Below are 25040 nucleotides of genomic sequence, written 5' to 3' on the forward strand. Positions count from 1 at the left end.
GATTTAATGAAGCGGCCTTGCTGTGGATGTGCTGTGTCTTGCGACACTGCTTCAGACCCAGGGCACTGGACAAGATGCAGCGATGACCCGTCATCCAGGAGGTGCCAAGATAAGAGGGAGGGTAGAGGGTGGAGGGGAGTATATTAGGGATGGAATAGGTGGGGATGGTTTTTATACATTTTTCTTTTTGTCTACCTCCCTTGTAAGGGGGAAAAAAGCCTTTGGTATATGTATGTAAAAGCCTCCCGCACCCAACATCATTTCATTTTTGCTGTACACAGGAAGTGAGGGCATAAGGGGGTGTCAGCAGCTGTATCGGTAGCAGCCGTCTGAAGTAAATTTAGCTATTTGTAGTTTTGAGTGTGTGCTGTGTAGTCAAAGAAACAGCGACTTTACAACTTTACAGTTCTGTAAGTATTATGCAATAAGTTTTCTTACCATGTAGCATTTTCCAATACATGTGTAAAATAGGTGGATAATGGATACTTAGGCCTACATATTACTGGATAGTAAATACTTTTTGTGCATTATAATGAAAAATCAAAATCTGTATAAGTACTCTTTGCAGCAGCTAGTGTATTCTCTATTCTCATTTTCAATTGCATGTATTCTGCTTTCAGATTCAAACATATCTTTTAAAGTAAACGATCCAAATTAGCGGTGGAATCAGCCGGAAAGAAATGGACACGGAATTTGACAACTACAAAACGCCGTCCAAGCATACCAGAATGATAAACTCAAAGGGCCAGCAGACCGAATAAGGAAGATATATCAAGAATTGCTGAAGCTTTGGGAGAAACTTAGCTTCCCTTTTCTTTCTAAGCAGCAAGACTCAGCAAAGGTTGACAAGATAGTGAAAGTATTTGAAAAATATAGAAAGCGGCAAAATGAAGAATTTGAAAGAAATCTCACTCGTTTTTTCGATATTACAAAACCGAGTAGAAAATTGGCTTTGCAGTGAAGACAAAGAACTTTACAGAAAACAAGAAAATAAATAGAATCAGGATGCCGAGTGGTATGCACGACTGAGAAAGTGGCTCCTGTGTCAACGATCCATCCTTCGAAACGGCCAAGAAATTCATTAGAACCTTCAGCATTTCAAGTGCAAAAGTTGAGTAGTAGTAGTAGTGAAGAAGAAAATAACAGCACTGGTTCTGATGTTGCAGAAGAGTTTCCTCTCATGAAACGAAAGTATCACACAGCAAAATCTGCTACTAAGCAGGTACCAAAAGTGTCCTTGTCAACAAGGAAAGCATCAAATGTTCTTCAAAACTTGGCTGAAGAAGGAATAGATGTCCCCACAAAATCACAAACGGGAATTTGGCGTCGAGTGATCAAGGAAGCAGAAAGAATCAAGAACCGGCTGAAAGAAATTATTGGTGAACATGAATTTTGCTTGCATTTGATGCAGTAAAAGATATCAAGTGGTCCGTGTAAAGACTGCTTTTGCGCGCCAGATGTGATGCATCATCGAATTATTGTATAACTGGCAACCCAATCTTAGCGCGCGAATATGCAACTTGAATTGAAGAGGTTAAAGGTAAACCCCTCAAATCGGGCTCACCCAAAATGGCTTGACAAAGAAACTGAAAAAAAAACAAAAAAGAGACAGGCTAATAAGATATACAAGTGTTCTGGGGCACTTAACAACTATCAAAGCTATATGATAACACAATGGCATTTAAAAAAGACAACAACAACAACAACAAAAGAAAGCTACGATAGAAAATGAATATCACTGATGAATCCAAAGAGAATCCTAAAGAATTCTATAATCACATTAGAGATAAAAAAAAAAAAAAAATTACTAGGAATCATATTCGCCCACTATTATATTCTGACGGTCAACTTGAATATTCGAATGAAGGAATGTGTGCTATTTTAAACAAATGTTTTAGCTCAGCATTAGTAAACGAAACACCTCAAAGTGAAGTCGTAACTGAAGCCTCTGATAAGCCATGGGGAAATTCACTCATTACTGTAAATACTAGGAATTGCTCGAGTTAACGCAAATTTTCCTTGGTAGTACCCCGAAACCAGGTATCAGCTTTAAAGCACCCAGAGCTTATCACAGAGCACGATGAATGGCAAAGCTAATATCCCTCTTTAAAATCTGGATGTTTAAGACTGAGTTCAAACCGACTGAAAAAGAGGAGTGAGAGATGTTTGTTGTTTTTCGGTGGCAATATGCATGAGATCATCGTTTACGGTGTCCGTAGCTTCAAGTGTTCCCCGTTCAGATTTGCATTTTATGCAAAGTCTGCAGCTCTGCAAGCAGAAGGATGACACAATTGCAAGTGCTGCACTGAATAAATTTTTGAGACATTTGTGATATCTCTCTGAGGGGATTGTGGCACTCACATATTTTGATTCAGCTGTTTCACATGAGAAAAAAAAATGAAGCGCGCTCTACAGAAACCAGTAGACTCAAAACCGAGCAAACGAACATCAATGAATCCTGAATCAGCTGGACAAAAACAACTGCAGGATTTCGTTACTGCCAACACAAAAAGATTCTTTGAAATCCTAGGGTTGCCTTGCACATTTCTTGAAAAAGATGCTGAAGAATGGAATGATGATGAGAGTTATGTGAATGCAAGAGACATCGTATATGGACTCAAAGTTAGTAAACGACACTGCAGAAGGTGTACGATTGATATAATAATATAACAACTTATAACCAATGATGAAGAGCAGAAACAATATCTTTTACGAGTTGTGAAAAGTTACAGGTCGTCATTCGCAAAGACAAGAAAACAATACTCCTGTTTCACTAGAAACAAAGTTAGACTCATGTACCTGTATGTGGTTATATGTCTACTGGGAAAACTTCCACTTAAAAAAAGGTTAACGCGCTATATGCTGTATCCCAGGGGTAGTGCGGAAATCAGCGTTCCTATGATTTTCTATTTGAGCCCACTATCAGTACAGAATGTCATAGTTTTATCCCGAATTATGTATCTTAACAACTCCGGCAAAAATATAAACAAAATAATCCCTTTTAGCACAAATTAAGATGTAATTACTTTTCATAGCTTGGTAGCAACCTTTGATTTTTTATCCCAAATTTTGCAAACAGTGCTAACTTTAGAATACGAATACAATGGGGGGGGGGTGCCTCCCTACAAAATTGGAAAAAGAATTATCCCCTTTTTGCATCATCCTAATATATATATATATATATATACATATATATATATATATATATATATATATATATATATATATATATATATATATATATATATACATGAAAGACTCGCTTAAACTTCAATGTCTTATTATGACAATGAAGAAATAAATAGAGGCGAATATCAAAATGAAAAAAGCGAAAGAAGCAGAAAAGGTTCGGGAAATCATGAAAACCGACATCAGCAAAAGTTCCCCCAAGATGGCGGGTGGGGCAAGGGGAAGGAACAGACAACAACAGTGAGAGGAGGAGTCGGAAGGGCAGAAGGGGGAGGATGAGGTTTAGTTTAGATGTTGGTCGCAGACGGTCGGCGAGTGTCAGTATACAGTAGCTGTGGTCACAAGCGCGCGATGTGGGGAGTGCCAGGCAAGAACAGTGCCAATAACACATAAAAGTTTATTTCGGTGTCACGACACGTATACGTCTGTGGCCAGGTGTTTGGTGACGTTCGTTTTAATCAGTGTTATGGGTTTGAAGCTTACAAACTTGCTGTTTGCTTAGCTTGTGTAAATAAGAACAAGAATTATCTCATGTATCTAAGTAAAAATAGACTTATTCCGTTTGCACGCAAATAGGTTTATACGTACATACATGTAAACACACATACACACACACACACACACACACACACACACACACATATATATATATATATATATATATATATATATATATATATACGTAGTAATTTATATTTTTCATATATGTATACAACTGTGTATGTGTACATATTCATATGTGTATTATGTATAGGTATGCAGGCGCATGTATGTGTATAGGCATGTATATATTTGTATGTATGCATGTATTATGTATGTAGATCCATATATATATAGTATATATATTATATATATATATATATATATATATATATATATATAGATATATATATATACACTTGCAAGCACACGCACAAATACACTCACGCACGCACACGCACACACAGACACGCACACACACACAGTTTACAGTATAGTAATCATACACTATATATATATATATATATATATATATATATATATATATATATATATATATATATATATATATTCGTGAATTGTGGCAGGAGATTCTTTTTCTAGCATATTCTGTTAAAAACGAATTAGTGATATATTTCACTCGTAAACTTTCGTAAAGTAAATTTCTAATAGAGATTGGGAACTTATATTCACAAGAAAATACTCTACAGAAAGCAAAAAGAAAACATAAAATTGTCTAAGACGTTTAGCAGAGCGTTCGGTTTCTTCAGTTGGTGGGTGGGTAAACGGGAGGGACTGTATATATTTTTGATGGGATGTTATACTAGAAGTTGCGCTCACGTCCGGACTGGCGCCATTTTTTCGAATCCTCAGTCTAGCGGATCGTCTAAATCATGATTTCTATTCCTCTTTGGGGTGCCTGTCGTCTGAACCTCTGTCAGATACCTGTGCCCGGATGGTATCTCTATTTGGGGCTCTCTTTTTGTGGGCAATTCTGCTTGTCTCATACAGGCATCATGTTCGAAAGTAGGGCGAAATCGTTTACCTGGACATTAATTGGAATCAATGTCCAGGCAAACTATTTCGCCCTCCTTCTGTCATTCTGAATCCACTACTAAACAAAGGCCTCTTTCATGGCGTTCCATGACTCGTACGACTGCGACAATTTCTGCTACGTCAATACTATAAACTTCTTGATCTCGTCTCTCCATTTACTATCTGGTCTCCCTCTTGCACGCTTCCCATCTCGCGGCATCCACGCATTAACACACTCCATTGCTCATCATTCGTTCTCGCTAAATTATCTGCCCAATTCCACTTCCTCTCTTTTACCGCCTGCACAATGTATTTCACCCCATTCTGCTGTCTCACCCAACTTGCTCTCTTTAGGTCTATCAGCGTTATTCCCACCAATGATCTCTCTAGTTTCCTCTGTGTACTATTTAGCTTTGTCTCCATCGCCTTCTTCAGTTTTCAAGTTTCATATCCGTATGTAATGGCTGGAATGAGTGAAATACAGTGAGAAACGAGGAGGTGAGGAGGAGGGCGGAGGTGGATGAAAGAGTATTGGAATGGTTTGTATACATAGAAAGAATGTGTGAAGAAAGATTAGTAAAAGAGGTATGGAAGGCAGAAGTCAATGGAGTGAACAGGAGGGGATAACCTAGGATGAGATGGATGGATGAGGTAAAACGGGCGTTGAGAAAGAAGGGGATGTCTGTTGGGGAAGGGAGATGGCAGAAGATAGGGGTGAGTGGAGAATGGTTGTGTATGGATGATTCTATAATGCATGGAAGGAAGGGGTGGGGGATGGGAGGGTTAGGGATTGGTTATGTATGAATGATATTTTGGCGTAGCCCGAAGGGATTTCTCCCCGTCTTCTCTTTTTATGCATGAAGGGATGTAGAGCGGGGGTATCGCCGATAAAATGAAGCGACCTTGTTGTGGATGTGTTGTGTCTTGCTGCATTGCTTCTGACCCAGGGCAGTGGATAAGATGCAGGGATGACCCGTCATCTAAGAGGAGCCAAGAAAAGAGGGAGAGAAGGATAGTGAATGGGAGTGGAGTATGTAGGAATGAAATGGGTGGGAGTGGAATTATGCCTTTTGACTTTGGCTACCTCCCTTGTAAGGGAGAAAAAGGCCTTGATATATGCATGTATGTATATAATGGCTGGCATCATAAATGGATTGTACACATTACCTTTCAAACATAAAGGTAGAGAGCCTTTCATGACATTCTTGTACTTACTAAACATTTTCTATCTAATTGTAATAAGTCCTTTTATTTCACTATCATGGTTTTAGTTATTTCCATTATCTGACCTAAATGATTATAATCTTCAACTTCTTCAAGCCTCTCACCATCAATTATAAACTCTTTACATTTTCCTCACCCATTACGGTCATTTTCTTTGCGTTTCCCATTGCAACTACCTTTCCCTCCCTATCCTCCTTCACATTTAGCAACTCCCTAAAATACTCTGCCCATCTTCCTCTTATTGCCTTCTCTTCCATTATCATCTCTCCATCCGCACTTTTTACCTTTTCTTCTCTGCTTGATTCGTCTCCTCTTCCTCTCTTCTCTTTTCTTTGTACCTCTCATATGATTCCCTCTCCCTATTTTGTAACCAGTATGTGAATGTTTGATTCTTCTCTTCTACAACCTTCTTAGCTTACTCATCCCACCACTCACTACCCTTCCTTCTATTCCCTCCCGTCCTCCTTGTTCCATACATCATCTTTGCACACCTTGTGACTCCCTCCTTGAAACATTCCCACTTGTCCTCCACTCCTAGTTCTACTCTATCCTTCACTCCCTCCCACTCCTCTCTCAGCTTCTTCTTAAGCAGTTCACTCTAAGCTCCTCCCTACCTTTTGTCCTTTTCCTCTTTCTCCATCTATCCTCCACTCTCAACTTACCTTCCACCAAAAAACTATCTAATATTCCCCCACTCTCTCCCCTTAGAATATGTACATCTTCAAATCTTCCTACTATACTCCTGGTTACCACTACATAGTCCATACGTTCTATCTACCACCCTTCCATCCACCACCCTCTCCCATGTGTACTTATGCTTGACTCTCTTCCTAAACACTGTATTTGCTATCATCAACTATCGTTCTAGACCTATCTCCACCATCAACTCTCCACAACGATAAGCTGTAAATAGTTTGGGGTAAAATTGTACCGAATTACCATACTCCTTTCTCGATCTTGATTTTTTCTGTATCTTTATGTAGCCGAATTACAGCATAAATATTTTCTAGAACCGTTACGATGTGTTTGTTTGTATCCTGCTTGCGTGGTGAATTTAGTTTTGCAAGGCTAAACAAAATTTATATTGTATTCTGTCGCTTTCTTGTTTAGTTGATTCATCGTTTGTAAAAGGTCTAGAGTCCAATACCCGCTTCTAAAACCTGTCTGTCCTCTTGGTCGGTTTGTATCTAAAAATTTACATAGATCTCTTTGTAAGGATCTAGGAGAAAAATTTATATACATTTGATAACAAGAGAAAGTTACCAAGGTCCTTCTGGTTTCCTCGTTTATGAAGTAAAATTACTATAGCATATGATTCAGGAACGTTTTCTTGACGTAAGCACTGAGCTAATTTACAATGGATTTCTTTCCTTGCGTCTTTCAGGAGATCAATTGATATACCATCTTCCCAGGTGCTTTTCCTTGTTTCATACTTTTTAGAGCAAACTCTACTTCTTTCATTGTAACTTTTGGTACACTACTAACGTCTATGAATTAATTTACTGACTCAGCCACGGTCTTTGACGATTAAAGCTCTTGGTAAATTTCTTCTACTCTTTTAACCACTCTGTCTCTGAATATAATGATCTCATCATTTCTATCTTTCAAAGATGTCATTTACTGTCTCCCTAAATTTAGTCTGCGCTCGACCCTTTTAATATGTTTGCTTCTCCGAATACTTTCCCCAATTTCATCCACATTTCTCATTCTTTTCACTACTCTCTGTTTAATTTTACCCTCTCTATTTCGTCTCTTCTGTATTTAATCTGCATTGTCCTTCTTTTAATTAGGCCGTTTGTAGCTTTGGAGTATTTGTTTTCTCTAACGCCATTAGATAACATGAAGAAAATGGTGATTTATACTTACAACGTGAAAACCCTCTCAGAAGACCACAGGCTGGAGTTTAATAGAAAATCTGGACAACATCAAATGGAACATCGTGGGACTGAGCGAAGTCCGAAGAGTGGAGGTAAAGCTGATATAGTTACAACATAGCCACCACCTGTTCTACTATAAAGGTTAAAATAGGCAAGTTCTAATAGAGTAGGATTCTTGATAAGCCAAGCCGGGAGGTTGCTGGTAACGTAGTGACATTCAGTAGTTTATCATAGAGTTCAGACGATGAAGTTGAGTCCTTTTATGATGGTTTAAGTCAGGTAATTGATCAAGAAAATAGTAAATACACCTTGATAATATGAAACTTTAATGCTCAAGTGGGGAAGATGATGGGAGGTGAGTTGTGTATTTAGAAGTTTGGAATAGGTTAGAGAAATGTCAGAGGCGAGATGTTGGTAAATTTTTCATAGAACTACTATATGATAATAATGAATATTTTTTTCCAAAAGCGTGTATGTCATAAATGGACCTAGAGAAGTCCAAATGAAACAACAAATAATGAAACATATTTCATATTAGGAGGTGAAACCATGAGCGTTATTAATGTTACGATCATAGATAAAGTATATAAGTAGTGACCATAAAATGGTAGGTTGTACAGCTAAATTATATTCAAGAGCCATTTCAACTTACAAATAACTTCACATGCACTTCTTACCATGCATACAACCTTACCAAGCCGGATTAAGCTACCATAGTGAGGTGCAGAGGCCGTATCGTCCCTCAGGGGATAGGCCGATCCTGCAGTGGATCATTAAGACTAAAAATATATGCATACATACATACATATATATATATATAGTATATATATGTATATATATATATATATATATATATATATATATGTGTGTGTGTGTGTGTGTGTGTGTGTGTGTGTGTGTGTGTGTGTGTGTGTGTGTGTGTGTGTGTGTGTGTGTGTATGTGTGTGTGTGTGTGTGTGTGTGTGTGTATGTGTGTGCGTGCGTGCGTGCGTGCGTGCGTGTGTGTGTGTGTGTGTGTGTAGACTAATATAGTTCTACATTGGTTGGAGGCGTTGGAGATAAACTATTTTTGGTTCTCTTTATTGCATCGCCTCCGTGACTGGTGCTCTCCATTAATGGGGGTGACGAGGAAAATGCGTGGCGGTTGCCAATAATACATTACATTTACAATTTTAAACATCTGTCTATTTACAAATACTTACATTATGGAACTGAGCATGGATACTCGGTATCTATTTTAACTATATGTAAAATTTTGAATACAAGAAGTGATGAATTAGAATAATTAATATAAATTATATGGTTGAATCTGCCGGTTGAGATACAAGTGTTTTCGGGGGTTGAACCTCAAATCAAGCCAACTTGACCGCGGGTCAGATCATACAATAGGTGGTCCGTTGAAGCTTGCTGCTACCACCAAGATCTGACGTAGAGTAGCCAATGCGTGCGCATGCGCATGTGCACACTAGTATAGAATAAATAATTCTCAATAGCAAGTATAAAAGCATACCGGTATTTCTTGCAACAGATGCTCGGTACGACTAGCATTCGCTGGCCACAGCGAAATTAATGCTCAATAAAAATAAAAATATAAGGATTTGACGTATATGATAAATGTACATGGATTTGAGCAATTTAATTATAAGAAAATACTACTGTCTAAAATAAACTTGAGAACATGTGGAAGTAAATATAATTTTCGTTCATCTAGGGACGATGCAATCTTAGGAAAGGGTGGCTCGAATGCGAAGGATGTAAAGGGGGAGAGTAGTAGGGTGAGAAGTTGAGAGGGTTAGTGACGGTCCTCTAAAGTAGGGGTAGTACTAACTGATGATGGGACCTTCTCTATGTTGAGGCCACGGTGAACTCTTTTGATATTATCTTTGTGCAATACGGTCTCTGTAAGATCGTGCAACCAGAGTGCTATGACTTTATTACTTGACTCCTGTCCAATGGTATGAAAAGGTTTAGTGAATTTAGACAGGAGCTTTGAGGTGGTGGTGTGGTTGAAAGTGTAAACAATGTTTCCAAGTTCAAAAGAACAATCGTTCATTTGTTATGTAGATGGGCCATATCGTCCTTAGCCAGATTAAGAGTATTATGGATTCTTTTGAACAGACCATTGCAATTTGCTACTTTGACCTTAACATAATCATTGAAATTGTAAATGGGAGGTAATTCTGAAACAAGGTCTTATGGGAGTCTTTTGTCCGAGCCAAAGAGGACATAATGAAGTGATTCTGATATCAACCTGTTTATGACACTGTTAATGCAAGCTTGAATCATGGCGACATGTTCATCCCAAGAAGGGTGGAGATCAGAATCAAGATGTCGAAGAACATTGAGAATCTTTCGATTCTGGCGTTCAACTAAGCCATTTGAACTAAGATGGTAAGCAGTAGTATTACATTTTGTGATTTAAAAGAATTTACTAATATTTGAAAGAATCTCATAGTTGAACTCAATCCCATTGTCAGGAATTAGAATTTTGGGTGTAGTGAAGAAGTATATGAGTTTGTCAATAAGAGTTTCTGCCACGTGTTGTGCTGTCTTGTCTGGTAGGGGGAAAGAATACAGAATCGTGAAAAATGGTTGACACAAACAGGTATTAGTTTCCACTGGGTACAAGCGGTAAATTAAGGAGGTCAATAGCTACGGAACCGAATGGTTTGCAAGGAGTAAAGCGCAAGAATGGCAAACATCAATGTGGGAGTGTATATCCTTCTTCGTGGTTAACCAGAAGTATTGCAATCTTGCTTGTGTAACGCATTTATCATTGCCAGTGTGTGTGGCAATGGGGGAGTCGTGTAGGAGGTTCAGAACTTCAGCAATGAGGCCCAGAGGGGCTTCGAGCCGAAACACTGACCGGGTGGGTTCATGTTTGTTTGTTAGTGTTGTTTTGTGATAGAGTATGTCATCAACTAACGTGTAATTATCTAGATTCGAAGGGAAGTTATCCGTATCAGTTGTGTCTGCAGATTCGAGGAAGTATAGAACACGTTTCCATAGAGGGTGTGGTCTTTACGTAATGGTCGCGATATGGCGACTGGGAGCGTCTGCTACTAGGTTCGCTTTTCCCTGAACAAAATTAAAGTTGGGCATGAACTCCCGTATTTTGAGGAACTAGTGAGTAAGTTTTCCTTATAGATTTTTTCCTTTGAAGAGGTGTTAGATTGGTTGATGGTCCGTGTAGATGTGTATGTCGTGACCAAGGATGATCTCTTTGAAGAGTTTTTTTTAAGGCGTATACAACAGCTAATGTTTCTATACCTGTAACTGAGTAATTTTGTTCGTGTTTGTTGAGTGTGCGGCTAGCGTATGCAATTGGCCTGATTTTTGAGTCGTGTTGTTGCATGAGGACTACGCCAAGTCCGGTGTAGGACGCATCTGTATATATTATGAAATGAAGCTTGTGGCCTGGGAAAGCAAGGACAGGTGACATGGTTAAGGGTCTCTAAGTCATCAAAGGCTTTCTATTGGTCAGGTGCCCAAGTAAAGGGGGCGTCCTCTGAAGTAGTAAAGTTAATGGTGCTGCTATACCAGCGTAACCTTGAATGCATCGCCTGTAAAATCCTGATAGACCAAGGAAGGAACGTATATGGTCAAGAGAAGTAGGGCCTTGATCTTGTACTGCAAAGTTAAAATTCATTGTAAGTTAAGGACATGCCTTAAGAACCATATTTCTTTCTGAAGGAAGGAACACTTCTTAAATTTCAGTTTGAAGTTGCTTTCGCTAGACGTGAGAAGACATTGTTAAAAGTAAGTGTTCGTTAACCGATTTCAAAGCGATGATCACATCATTGAAGTACATAAACACAGAATGGTCTATAATATCTGCAAGGACAGTTTCCATTAGTCGTATGAAAACTGAAGGAGGTGAAACGAGTCGAGACTCATGGCTAGTCGTTTGAAGTGATATTGTCCTGTAGGGGTACTGAAAGCTGCCAGGGGGTCTAGACTCTGAACCAAGAGAGATCTGGAAATATCCCGACATAAGATCTAAGGTCGTGAACACTATGTTGTCTTCAATGACAGAGCGTAAGAGATCATGTAATACAGGGATGGGATGTCTCTGATATAGTTAACTTATTTAATTCCCTGAAGTCTACTACTGGACGGAAAGAGCCATCGTGTTTTGGGATAACAAAGAGAGGGAAATAACATTCATTATATGATCCAATGATTTCCTAAACAATCGTGTCTTGGATAAAGTTATCTACAATCATGCATTTACTGTGTGGCATTTTGTATGCGGGATCGTAACGTGGTTTTAAGTTCTCACGAAGGGGAATATAATGCTGAATAAGATTAGTAGCTCCAAGGGGCTCATCTGGAGTGGCAATATTTTGTTTAAATTTGTTGCAATATGCAATCAACTCTGCTTATGCATCAGGAAAGTCTTCGGGGGTTGAAATGTGATGCATCAATGGGTTTCTGTGCTATGGGTACGTCGGAAGTTGTGGTACAAACTTGAGAAGGAATTGGTCATTAATGACTTTGATGCGTGAGAGATATAGTTTAAAATCGCAAATGTTTGTATCAAGTGTGAGATGGAGGTGAGTTAGTAACATTGGCAATCAAAATGCAAGTATGACCTTTGATGTAGAGCTGGTGGCTGAAAGGAAGGAAATACCATTGACACGGCAAGTGTCTGGCATACAGAGAACATCGGCGTCTTGGACTTGAAAAACTCGTTGGTGTATCTTTGTATACTCACGAGGAAACGGTGTCTTTGGGCTGAAGAGCACTGCGTCAGTGTTTGAATGTAGATAACACTTCTGAGACTGGACTGGATGTGATGTTGAATTCGTCAATGAGGGACAATAAATTTTCTTCAGTCCATGAAAAACCAACTATATTTAATGGGTATTTAATCCTTAGTTTAGCTGATTTGGGCATGCGGGAGGAGTTAGTGTGTCTGTTACATTTGGAATTCATGTCCACAGCTGTCTGTAAAGTGGAAGAGGTACAGTACTGGGGAGGGTTTGGAGTGGTTGAGCACCGGGAACTCTGTTGTATGAAGGTGGTTAAACAATTTGTACTACCAGCTGGTGCATCTTCGTGTGATGAAGCAGAGTGAATTTGAAGGGAGGAATTTTCTCCTTCTCCACCCTTTCACCTATCAGATTCGTTGTTACAAGTCTATACGGCAATATTGTTTACTTAGAATAATCTCGAGCCTGCATATTTCACGTAGGTTACATAAGAATGCCATGTCAGCAATACATTCGAGCCCTCGCCCGGTGTTTAGAAACAAGGTGGAAAGGCGAACTTAGGCAACTAGCTCGCCTGCTCACTCTTTATATTGTTTTCTTTTTTATAAACATGTTTCATAAATACCTAACCCATAAAACGTAAAACCTGTCTTCTACCTCTCAACCTTATTTTCGACCAGCCTCTTGCAGGGCTCAGCAGCTATCACTTGGTCGTCCCGACCAACCCTTTTCTACTACCCTTACAGGCGTACTAGAATGTTCTGAAAACAACGTTTGAGGTAATACCTTATACAGGGAGCTAACTCAATGATTCAAACTATTTTTGCATAAATTGTACTTGTACTGCATTGCCACATGGAGGTTAATATTTTTGCTATCTGTCTTACCAAAAGGGCCAATTTTGAGTAATTTCTAAGCATATTTTGTAGTATAATTTTTATCTGTCCAAGATAGAGCAACAAATTAGGTACCAAATAAATGAGCAGGATCTACTCTACATACATTAACCGTCAGAATTGATTATTTTTCCCCGTGACTGTTAATAAATACAAAATTGTTGAAAATCTTGACTTTTTTACTAACCTGGAGACATGATTTTTGTATGGAGCAAGATAGAGCAACTAAATAGTTATAAGATTAAGCATTTTTAATGCTCTTTTGAACGTGTACAATCTAATTAACACTGTACAAAAAATGGCATGCTATTTGTAATATTTACAGAAAAAAATATGTACATTTGAAATATATCATACAAAGTGGAAAGTGTAATTTTTCAGCAAGTCAAACCATCAACTGAAACTACCAAAACAATAATGATTATATGTATCAAAAATATGTTACAGAGTCATTTGTCAAGTGTTTGCTTCATGAAGATTTGGAAGCGCCGTCTGTTGTATTCCACAGCATGGAAGAGATATTCCCTCTGCTTGGGATCTGTGGTGATGATATTTGCAAAATCACTCATCATCTTAATTCCACACACTGTGATGTCATTCACTACTCCGAGGTTTCTCATATATTCCAAGGCTTTCTTGTAGTCCTACTCTGGCCATGATTCAGCCCAATCCAGGAGTCAGTCAGGTCCAATGCTGAGGATGTCTAACAGAAGGTGGGATTCCGGACCAATGAGATCTACTAGTGTGGTCTTGGCTGTCACCTTCTGAAACACAGGTTTTCCCCTTCTGAAGCTGTCTGGCTTCTGAGTGGCATGCAGCTAAGCAGCAATGTCCTGTTTTTGTTTGTCATTCAGCCTGATGCTGAGGAGCGCGAATTGTACAGCCTCCTGTGTGAAATACCACTTGCTATTTTCCATATTCTGAAGAATTCCTTCAGCAACCTCTGGATCTGATCTCTTGCACCTCAATATGTCCTGAATGAGCTGAAGATCATTCACAGGAGCATCCGCAGCAGATGTTGACATCATCCACATTGGTGTGTAGAACAGCGCCAGAAAGATGTTGAGTCGTTCCAGCTTTGCAACAGTCTCTTCATCATACTCAAGCTGGTCACAAAACATCAGCATCTTCATGGAATACAAGTTCCTGGCCATCCATCTGGCTTGGTGAATGACCCCTGGTCGACTCCAGTAAATCCCAGGGGAGATGTGCCCCCAAGAACAATCACTGTGAGCTCAGCCATTTCCTTGTAGTCAGCTCTCGGTGGCTTTTCAGATGTGAGGATGTCATGAAGTATTTCTTCACAATCCCTCTTATTTCCCTGAGCCATTTGCTTCTGATCATCAGGGTTTTAGGGATGTCTGTTGTCAGTTTCCTCCACACATCCTTGAAGTGTCTGAATCAGGGATTCTTTAGACTCTTCACCTTGCCAAACAGCTTTTCCCAGACTGCTCCAGCTAGCAATTCCAGGATGTGGTGTCTGCACGCCAGGTAAAACACCTTAGTGTTCAGTTTTTCCTCAAGCAATTTGGTAGCTTCCACTGTTACTGGATGCAGTGTCAAAAACATAGGCAGTTATGACACCTGTAAGCTCCCATGTCTCAAACAAGTCCATTGATACCTCAGCTTGAACTGTGCCTGTTGAGGTGTCAATGACAGGTACTCCTAATAACTTCCCTTCAGGATAGGCAGGTGGTCCAGACACGAGCACAGCTAAAGTCTCTGAGGTGGTCCCAGGTTCACTACCCAGGACGTCTTTGAGCATCTTCCCATCCAAGTGTAGAGCAGCAAGCAAACTGTGGAGGGTCCTCACTGAACTCCGCCATGTAGCTCTGGCTGATGTACCTGAACAGCATTCTGTTACGACGTGTTATTGATCTAGAAATGATTAACTTGTCCAGATCAGCCCCACCAGCTTTCAAGGTGGCAGAAACTAGGGCAGTAACTTGATTGTCAGACAAGCCAAGACGATCAGCTGTATTGTAGATGACATCACATTCCATAACTCTCCTGGGGAATGTCAGAGTCACGGTGTCTTCATGGTAAGAACATCCAGGACGAGGCTGTCGGTAATCCATGCCCTCTGTGTTAGCGTCACTGTCACTGGAATCACCACAGGTAATATCATCGACGTGAGTAATTGCCTCTTGTACTCCTGCATCTGCAAAATAATACGATGTGATAAGCATATAAAACTGCAAAATAATACAGTGTGGCAAGCATGTAAAATTTCCAACATGTGCATTCAAAAGTATGATTAGTAAAAGTATGAAAATATGATTACCTTGCTCTTGCCTCTGCAGTTGCCTCTCAATCCAGCCTACTTGTTGCTAGGATCTTGTCTCAAAGATCTTGTCATGACCCGACACGCGATTTTTCCTCTCAGTCCTCTGGTAGAACCTGATGTCCTCATCTTACTTCTCCCTGGAGCTCCTATGTCGAACAGGCTGTCCAATTCCAAGACAAGAGCACTCCTCTTTCCTCCAGGTTCACTTGGTCTTCCTTTGCACTTCACCAGTGTTCTGTGTTTATCATCGAGTTTCACGAAGAGCTTCATGCAGTTCTGTCTGATCATCGTCTTGATCCTAGTCATCTGCCAGAACGGGATGATATCTTCAACCGTTTCATAGGCGAGGTCTTGAACCGTGGGTTTCCCTGTATTTTCTGGTAAAAAAAAATTATACAAAGGAAGTGCTGGAATGCTTGTGTGTTGGTGGAAAGACAGGAACCACTGATGCAAGCTGAAGGGTATCCGACCAAGAAGGTTTCAGTGAGAGATCTGGTGGACGGCCGCCTTGATGCTTGCTTCTGGACTGCAAGTGGTCCTGAGACATCAACTGTGCGTCCTCGTAGTTCCTTGCTTAATGCCACTGCGAAGTATCTTGTGGATAGTTTTCAGGATTTGGTAAGATAGTAAAAAAAAAAATCACCCTCCATGTGGCAATGCTTTCATACATCCTAGATAAAAATGGATGTGATTTTTTGCCTTTTCAGGTTAAAAAGCATGGGAAAAGTACAGTAACTTATGGAAAAAAGAAAAAAGTTGTTTTTTGAACAGGTCTTATTATACATATCAATATTATAAATCCAGTCTTATCTGTAAAAATTGGTAGTATTAATATTAAGCTCATACATAATATTATCAACATATTCCGGATACTCTTCAGAACTCAAAGCTTCCCTAATAGAATGTATAAAATGGGAAACTTTTTTTTTTCATAAAAAGAGTTGTTGTCTTACAGTCATCATTGTCACAATTGTCAAGGTCTATCATAGTCCTTTTAAAATCATCTACATATCTAACTGACAATTCTCTAATTTCTAATTGTAAGATCTTATATTTATTTCCACCTGCAAAACAATTTATTCTATATAGACCGATGGACCGAAGAATCTGGATGAAAGTTTATTATTGATTGTATGCATTTTGCCCATTACCAACTTTCTTTTTTGTAATCCTATTTTGTGTGCTATTTTATGTTGTTTCTTCATATCTTGTATATAATCTTTCATGTGTTCACTAAGATTCGTATTTTTTCCCCGGCAAATTCATATCATTTTTATGCAAATTTATAACTGCTAACAGTGTCTAGCGTTTGGTTATGTTAATTTAGTATTTCTGAATGTTCTGCCTTACGATAGTATCATACATTATAAATACCACAGCATACCAATTTCTACTGAGTGGATTCATTTTGCTAAATCGTTAGATTCCTTCGTATCAGTTGTCATTTTCATCTTAATTCCAGCAATTTCTTTCCATACTTCGTTTTCCTAATCTTTCTTCTTATATGCACCAAATACAATTCCGTAACCTAAGATTGCTCCAAACATAGGTTTAGGTATTTGATTTCTTTATGCTACTTGCACTTCCCAATTTATTGATTTCCCTCTCAATATGAATAAAAGGTTTTTGTCACTTCTAAACATTATTAGCACTACTTTTTACCAACATCTTATCACAATAATTGGATTTTCTCAACGAAGGACAGTTATCCACGATTCTCCAATATTACACACACACACACACACACACACACACACACACACACACACACACACACACACACACACACACACACACACACATCATATATATATATATATATATATATATATATATACATATATATATATATATATATACATATACATAATATATATATATATAATATATATATATTTATGTATGTATATATATATATATATATATTTATGTATATGAATATATATATATATATTTATGTATGTATATATATATGTATACATATATATATACATATATATATATACATATATATGTGTGTATATATATATATATACATATATATATATATATATATATATATATATATATATATATATATATATATAGGATAAACACTAAAATAGTACCCAAAAAATGCAAGACACGGTATATAGTGTTTTGAATAATCATTTGATTTCACTGTAACTTTCGATGTGAACTTAATCTATTCTGTGAACAGAAGAATGGAAATTGCAAAAAGATACAAGAAATACCTCAGTGTGATTCAAAAATTGAAATGAATGAAAAAATATGGTGTATAAAAATACAAGATGTAGGAATCTAGAGTGAAAATTGTATATCCTTGATAAGACCAAACCCGAATTTCTCTAGAAAAAACTAATCTCAAAGTTAACAAAGATTTTTTGTTTTCAGAAATTATACAGGTATCACTACATGCTATCAATAAATTTTCAAAATAGTGAAGTGGACGCTTAAAGTGGAGTGTAAAGAAAACGTGGACATAAGGATTTTCGTTATGAAAACATGTTTAGAATAATAGAAAGCACTCTAACGATGCCCTGAAGAAATCGAAAAAATGCTTCTGAGGTGAATTATTAATTTAGTTAATGTTATTAAAAATCATGTAATCAAATCCGTGAAACCAGGTAGTGTGAGTAAAATACTAACTTGCTGTCTTAAAAAAAAAATCGGAGGATATGAAAGATTACAAAAACAGCATTGTCATAGAACTTCACCGGATTGTACCCTAGAATTCAAGAAAGCAACACCAACTTATTCCAGATCAGCTTCCTGAAGTTTACCCCGATGAGCTCAAAGTTGACGACTGGTAAAATTCGAGGTCCCTAGTGCGCGGACACCTAGGAACCCGCGTTTCATGTTCAATGTTTAGACGTCCTCACTCCGCTCCTGTCGCCCGCTCTTGCTCCGAACTGAACACCACTTCTGCTCAGGTGAGGAACTGCGTAATTCCAGTGCATTATTTCGAACTTTGTAGAAATTCATTGAAGAATAAAGGTGAGTCGGTTGTGACTGGGTCAGAGGAGGATCTAAGGCAGTTAGTGACGGAGATTGGAAAGGTACAGTATGTGATAGGAGGAAGCTGAATGTAAATGTGGGTAAATGCAATGTGATTAGATATTCAAAGGGTGAGGATGACAGCGAGTCCGAGATATATCTTAGAGGAGAGAGGGTGGAGGAAGTGGATAGTTTTAAGTATTTAGAGTCACATTTAGCAGGGAACGGAGGAATAGGGGTGAAGGTAAACTGTAGAGTCAGGAAAGGAGGTGTCTTGGAGAAATGAAACGTGTTATGAGAAATAGGGATGGACGCAAAGAGAAGACTATATGACAGCGATTCCCAAACTATGGGTCGCGACCCAAACATGGGTCGCGAAGTGTTCAAGAATGGGTCGCGAGACCTTGTTAAAAAATTTCAATAAAAAGCTTTCCTACACTTGTGTTTTCAATAAAAGAAGACTTTCGAAATTGCTTTTTGATGCTTGAGTCGCCACATCTTCACCAGATCTGGATTTGGGTCGCGGCCAAAAAAAGTTTGGGAACCACTGCAGTATATGAAGAGGTGACTGTGTCTACGACTGTATGGGGGCGGAGACTTGGAATTTAAGAGTAGAAAGGATTGAGAACTATGGAGGGAATTACGAGGAATGGATGAGAAATGAGGAGATGAGAAGGAGAGCAGTGGTGAAATGGTGCTGACAGATTTGATTGATGAGAGAATACTGAGGGGTTTTGGGCACATGGAAAAAAATAAGTGAGGAAAGACTAGCAAAAAGAATGTGGAAAACAGAAATGGAGGAAGTGAACTTGAGGGGAAGACTGAAAATGAGATGGATGAATGGGGTAAATGGGGCCTTAGGGTAAAAGTAAAACGTCTGTTAGGCAGGAAAAGGAGAAGGCAAGAGATCAATGTGAAACGACAATGGTTTGAATGGACGATAAATCGACGTGGCCGAAGGAATTTCTCCTCGTTTTCTTTATTTATGTAAATTGAAGCAGTGAAAGAAAAACCAGATTACGCTGTCGGCCTTGGTGTGGATGAATTGTTTCTGACACGGGCGGTGGGCGGGGGGGGGTGCAGGAATGGCCCTGTATCCACAAGCAGCAAAGATAAAAGAGAGACAAATGGGTGATGGAGGGATATGGGATGGGAGGAGGTGGGTGCATGCCTTGGCTAGCTACCTTCCTCGTGAGGGGAAACAAGTCTTTTGGTGTACAGATATATAAAGGCTAAGCACACGAAAACATGTTGATTCGCGGCTGGTGAATAATAGATATCCAACTTGGAGGAGAGAATGGACGGAAAAGGGAAATCCGAGAGAAAGCAAGACTGAAGAAATCATTCCAGAGACAACTGACCTCCGTCTTCAGGGATATAATGGAATACAATGAAAAAAGCTCCTGATATTGCCCGCTGCTGCAACTGGGAACGGTAGTCTGATCCGCCAAAACTCCCCAGGTTCCTTCCCTGTGACGTGCCAATGAGTACCAGCTACATGCAAGCATCTACAGATCACCAATGTGTTCTCACGCATAACCTTAAATCCACTGTCACCAACTCATACACGTGGTGTGAGGGGATTTAAGGTTGTACGTGAGAACATTGGTGATCACTTGTCTGTAGATGGTTGCATACAGCTGGTACTAGTTGGCACATGGCAGAGAAGGAATTTGGGTAGCTTCGGCGGCGCAGGCTATCCTTCTCAGTTGCAGCAGTGGGCAACATTAAGATTTTTTTCACTGTATTCCATCACACACCTTAAGATGGTCTGGTGTTTACGCTTCCTCCTTTGGCATGTGTGTGTGTGTCTGTGTGCGAACTTCGCTTCACCGTGGGAAACAAATTACAAGAAGAACCACTGTAGAAAATTAAGCAGTAGACGGCAAGATCGTGTAGTATATCTTCTGACAAAATAGAGAAAATAGATATTACAAGAGCTTTTTGTACAAACATTAATGAAAAAAAAAGATAAAACAAAGATCCTTGGGGACAGTTTTGAAGTAAGAGTGTGATTGAGTGAATAAACAGCCTCCTATCTCAAAAGAACAATCTCTCGCAGATTTCGTGTTGAATTCGGGCCATGTCTTCCTTTGCAAGAGTAAGTGAATCATTAATTTTCTTGAAGAGAGAGCTAAAGTTTGACATTTTGACTATGACGTAGTCATGGAAATTGTAAATAGCCCCTAAGTTTCAAGCAAGGAGCCTAATGTACGAGCCGAAGAGGACAAAATGGAGAAACCCCGATATGGACCTGTTAATGGCACTATTTAAGGAAGCTTGAATGATAGAAATATGTTCATCCCAGGAAAGGTGTAGGTTAGAAGCGAGATGATGGAATACATTAACGATCTTACGATTTTGGCGTTCATCAAGGCCATTTGAAATGGAATGATACGGGAGAATGTTACATTTTGTAATATCAAACAATTTGTAGATGACAACAAGAATATAATTATTGAACTCTGTACCGTTGCCTGAAAGAAGAGTTCGAGGAGTATCAAAAGGACAAACCAGTGTGTCAATGAGAACCTGTGCAACGTATTGTGCAGTCTTGTCTGGGAGTGGGGCAAGGATGCAGAACCTGGAAAAGTGGTCTATGCAGACGAACGAGTATTGGTTCCCATTGGAGGTATGGAGGAGCTTGAAAAAGTTAATGACCACAGTATCAAAAGGTTTTGAAGGTGGGGAATAGATTAAGAGAGGGACTTGACTGCGAATGTGACCCTTGTGGGAATGTCATGAAGAACACTTAACTATGTAAGCATGGATATTTTCCTGAAAGGAGAACCAAAAATACTGTAATCTGGCTTATGCAACGTCTTTATCCTTGCCAGGGTGTTCAGCAATAGAGAAATCACGAAGAAGGTGAAGCACTTCAGGAATCAGAGCAGAGGGGACTACCAACTGATTCACTGAGCGATGTGGTTCGTGCTTACGATCCAGTGTAGCTTGATGATACAGGACATCATCATCAAGCGTGTAGTTCTGTAAGTTAGGAGGGAAGTTTGAAATATCTATATTGTCACCTGATTTCAAGAATATATCACACGCTTCCATGTAGATCTGAACGCTGTGCAGATTTAATGCATTCCTGAGTTAAGTTAATTGAAATGGGAGACTAAAAAATTACAGCAACATGCCCACTGAGGGCATCAGCAACTGAATTTGCTTTAACACGAATATAATGGGAGGTTGGCATGAACTCTTCAATTATCAGGAACTAACGACCAATTTTGTCTGAAAGATTCTTACCAGAGAATATATGTAAGATGGTTTTGTGGCCAGTGTAGACATGTATTTCATATCCAAGAATGATGTCTTTGAAATGTCTGAGGGCGTACAATACAGCAAGAGCTTCAAACATTGTGACAGAGTAACTTGATTCTGCTTTGTTTAGTGTGCGACTGGCGTATGTAATGGGGCGGAGGTGTTTTCCATGTTGTTGCATGAGAACTGCACCTAATCCTGAAATAGATGGATCAGTGTACAATGTGAATGGAAGGTTGCAGTTTGAAAATGCTAGGACAAAGGCCGTAGTGAAGGCAGTTTTGAGAGTGGCAAATGCTCTATCATGCCCAGGAGTCCAAATGAAGGGAATATCCTTCTTTATTTGAGAAGTGAGATGCGCGGCTATACTAGCGTAGCCTGAAATGTAGTGCCTATAGAATCTGACGGGCCTAAAAAGGAGCAGACGTATTCTACTGAGGTAGGTTAAGGGAAATCAACGACGGCTTTCACCCTGTTGTTGCCCATAAGGATACCATGTGTGTAAAGTACATGTCCTAGGAAGCTCATTTCCTTCTTATGGAAGGAACACTTCGTTAACTTCAGTTTAAGGCCTGACTTTGCCAGTTGAGAGAAGTCAGATTATAGTGTTTGTAAGTGGTCTGGAACAGACTTCGAAGCAATGATTATGTCATGAAGATAGATGAAGATTTTCTCATTAATCAGTCCTGCGAGGACTGTGTTCATGAGTCGTGTAAAAACAGAAGGGACAAATACAAGACCCATGGCTAACCTTTTGAATTGGAAATGTCCATTTGGCATGTTAAAGGCTATGAGATGACGTAATTTAGGAGCAAGGGGGATTTGAAAATAGACAGACATGAGGCCGAGAGTGGCAAAGACAACACTGTTTTCATCGATGGAGTGAAGGAGCTCCTGCGAGGCTGGGATCGGACGGCAATCTGGAAAAGTTTATTTATTAAGTTCTCTGATGTCAACAACAGGGCGGACAGAACCACCTGGTTGAGGAATAATGAAAAGAGGAAGTTCCTTTCTGAAATTGAAGGTTCTACGATATCTTGAGCAATCCTGTCATCAACGGGCGTGTTTACCACATTCTGTTTGCTATGAGGCATTCTGTATCCAGGAATATATCAGTTGGTCTGAGGGGAATGTGATCGGTTACATCAAGGGGTTGACCTGGGAGAGCAATAACGTGCATGAGGAAATTCAAGTAAATTCAAATGGGATGCAAGAATGGCTTCACGTTGCGGATGCACATCAGAAGTGGTGGTACAAACAGGAACAGTACTGAACTGGTTCTCCATGATTCTAATTCGAGAAGGGTATACCAGAAAGTCACATATGCCTGTACCTTTTCCAAGTTAGAGGGGAGCGTCAGTTTCATTGGCAACAATCAAGTGTGTATGACCTTTCTTAGAGGTGGAACATAAGGCTGAAAATAGAAAAATGCCTTTGATACGGATGGTTTCTGGCATACAGACTACATCGCTTTCCTTGGCCTGGAAAATGCGGATGTGAAGTTTTGTGTACTCATGAGGATGGAGCGTCGTAGAACTGAGTAGGACTGCGTGAGTGTATTAGGAATGCAGTAACAGTCTACAGACTGGGGCTGAATCAAGTGAAAGTTCATCCAAGAAAGAGGAGGAGGGATATTCAGTTGACGAAATATCAATGTTGTTGAAGGGGTGCCTTGTTGATTTAAACATGAGTGAAGAATAAATACGCCGATAATGGCGGGAAGACATGTCCACAGCAGAGGGAGGTGAAGAACTCTGAGAAGAGGTAGGTATATCCTCACGGGAAGAGGCAGAGCTACTGTCATGGGAAATAGTATTGACATCTGAAAACAATCACCGTGGAAGTCAGTACTGATATGGAGGAGTCTATAGGCGTTTCCAGCACCTAGTGGCAAGGTGGCCAGGTTATGAACAGAAATGGCAAACAGTGCGTGTTTTGGAAGGTGAACGTGAACAAGACATGTAATGAGAATGAAAAGGAGCGCGAGTTCTCGTGTGAAGTGGGGTAACTTGAGAAAAAGGATAAGGTTGTTGTGTTATGAACGGAACTGGTTGGCTCGCAACCCAAGATCATGCTCTATTGGAATCATGAAATTTCCTTGAAAATTCTGTCAATATTGCTTGTGGAGGAAACTGAACTGCAGATGAAACCCTTGGTGGCTGAGTAGCGAAACGAAACGTAAACAAGAGCACGGAGACCCCACTAGGCATAAGAAGACAATTAGATAACTACGAAGAAAGGCTTTCGGTATGAAAGAGGTAACTTGAGTAGAATAATAGACATAGAGAGGGAAATTAGAGCTTTAATAGAATTTGTCTTAAGGGTCAGGGAGCAATGTGATGTGTATTACAAAGAGATTAGTGGATTAAAGAAAGAAAATGCTGAAAAAATTCGGGAAGTGAATGCCCTAAAAAAAGGCTGAGATAAAGCATGAAAATGAGTAATTTAAAAGCAAAGATACCGCAGATAATACGACCATAAAAGAGATGAACGAACAAATGAAGGTAATGACCGAAAAAATTGGAGGAAGTATAGACGAGGAAAAATATTACAACTCAAGAAACAATGTAAAGAAATTGTATAGCAACAAATGCGAGAGAAAACTAAGGAAACAGTCATTCAGGTAATCAAAGAAAAAAAAATTGGTGAGAGATACAATAGACAAAAAGAAGCGTATAGGAATATTTGGTCTAAAAGAAAAAAGAACCTAGTTACATTCGTGAAAGAAAAAGAAGAGAAAGATTTAGTTATAGATGTTTTGAGAGCAATACAAAATAAAGAGCAAGAATTAGAAAAGGAAATAGAGGAAATGCATAGAATAATAAGGTATGTAGAAGAAGGAAATCGACCCCTAAAGATCAAATTAAAGTCACAAAGGGCAGCGGAAGAAATACTAGCAAGAACAAGAAAGTTAGCTAATACTGAGCATTGTAAAGATGTATAGATAAAAAGAGATACGAACCTTGAGGAAAGAGAAAGAGAGAAGACAATAAGAAGTGAGGGCAAAGAAAAAAAAAATCGAGAAAAGAACGGAGACCGAGAAAAAGAAATTCTTTTGGAGAGTGTTAGA

The 25040-nt window shown here is 39.2% G+C and overlaps 2 protein-coding genes across 7 annotated transcripts in view; one reads left to right on the top strand and one right to left on the bottom strand.

Annotated features, from left to right (window-relative positions):
- The first annotated feature begins 3457 nt into the window (after positions 1-3457).
- The window catches only part of ckn (CRK like proto-oncogene, adaptor protein), a 35037-nt gene continuing 13454 nt past the window's right edge, over positions 3458-25040 (top strand). Inside the window, exons 1-3 of one of the 6 annotated variants that reach the window (XM_076190584.1) lie at positions 3458-3556; positions 18098-18271; positions 18467-18636. In XM_076190584.1, the coding sequence (XP_076046699.1) occupies positions 18568-18636 (69 nt within the window). In that variant the 5' untranslated portion in view covers positions 3458-3556; positions 18098-18271; positions 18467-18567. Of the gene's footprint in view, positions 3660-7718; positions 7898-18097; positions 18637-25040 lie in introns of those variants that run through there. The other 5 variants (XM_076190585.1, XM_076190581.1, XM_076190579.1 and 2 more) reach the window with 5 other exon arrangements.
- Positions 11539-12294, bottom strand: LOC143028078 (uncharacterized). The gene is made up of 3 exons (XM_076189718.1): positions 12276-12294; positions 12040-12135; positions 11539-11828 (listed from the first exon to the last, which is right to left on the bottom strand). Exons 1-3 carry the CDS (start codon positions 12292-12294, stop codon positions 11539-11541), a joined length of 405 nt encoding a protein of 134 aa, XP_076045833.1.

Source organism: Oratosquilla oratoria, chromosome 9 (assembly GCF_046742065.1).
Source record: "Oratosquilla oratoria isolate Oo_2021 chromosome 9, ASM4674206v1, whole genome shotgun sequence".
Taxonomy (NCBI): Eukaryota; Metazoa; Arthropoda; class Malacostraca; order Stomatopoda; family Squillidae; genus Oratosquilla; species Oratosquilla oratoria.

Coding starts and splice junctions, on each gene's coding strand:
- LOC143028078 (XM_076189718.1), bottom strand. Junction 11,829..12,039: donor CGCATACAAAATGCCACACA/GTAAATGCATGA, acceptor CTGTCATTGAAG/ACAACATAGTGTTCACGACC.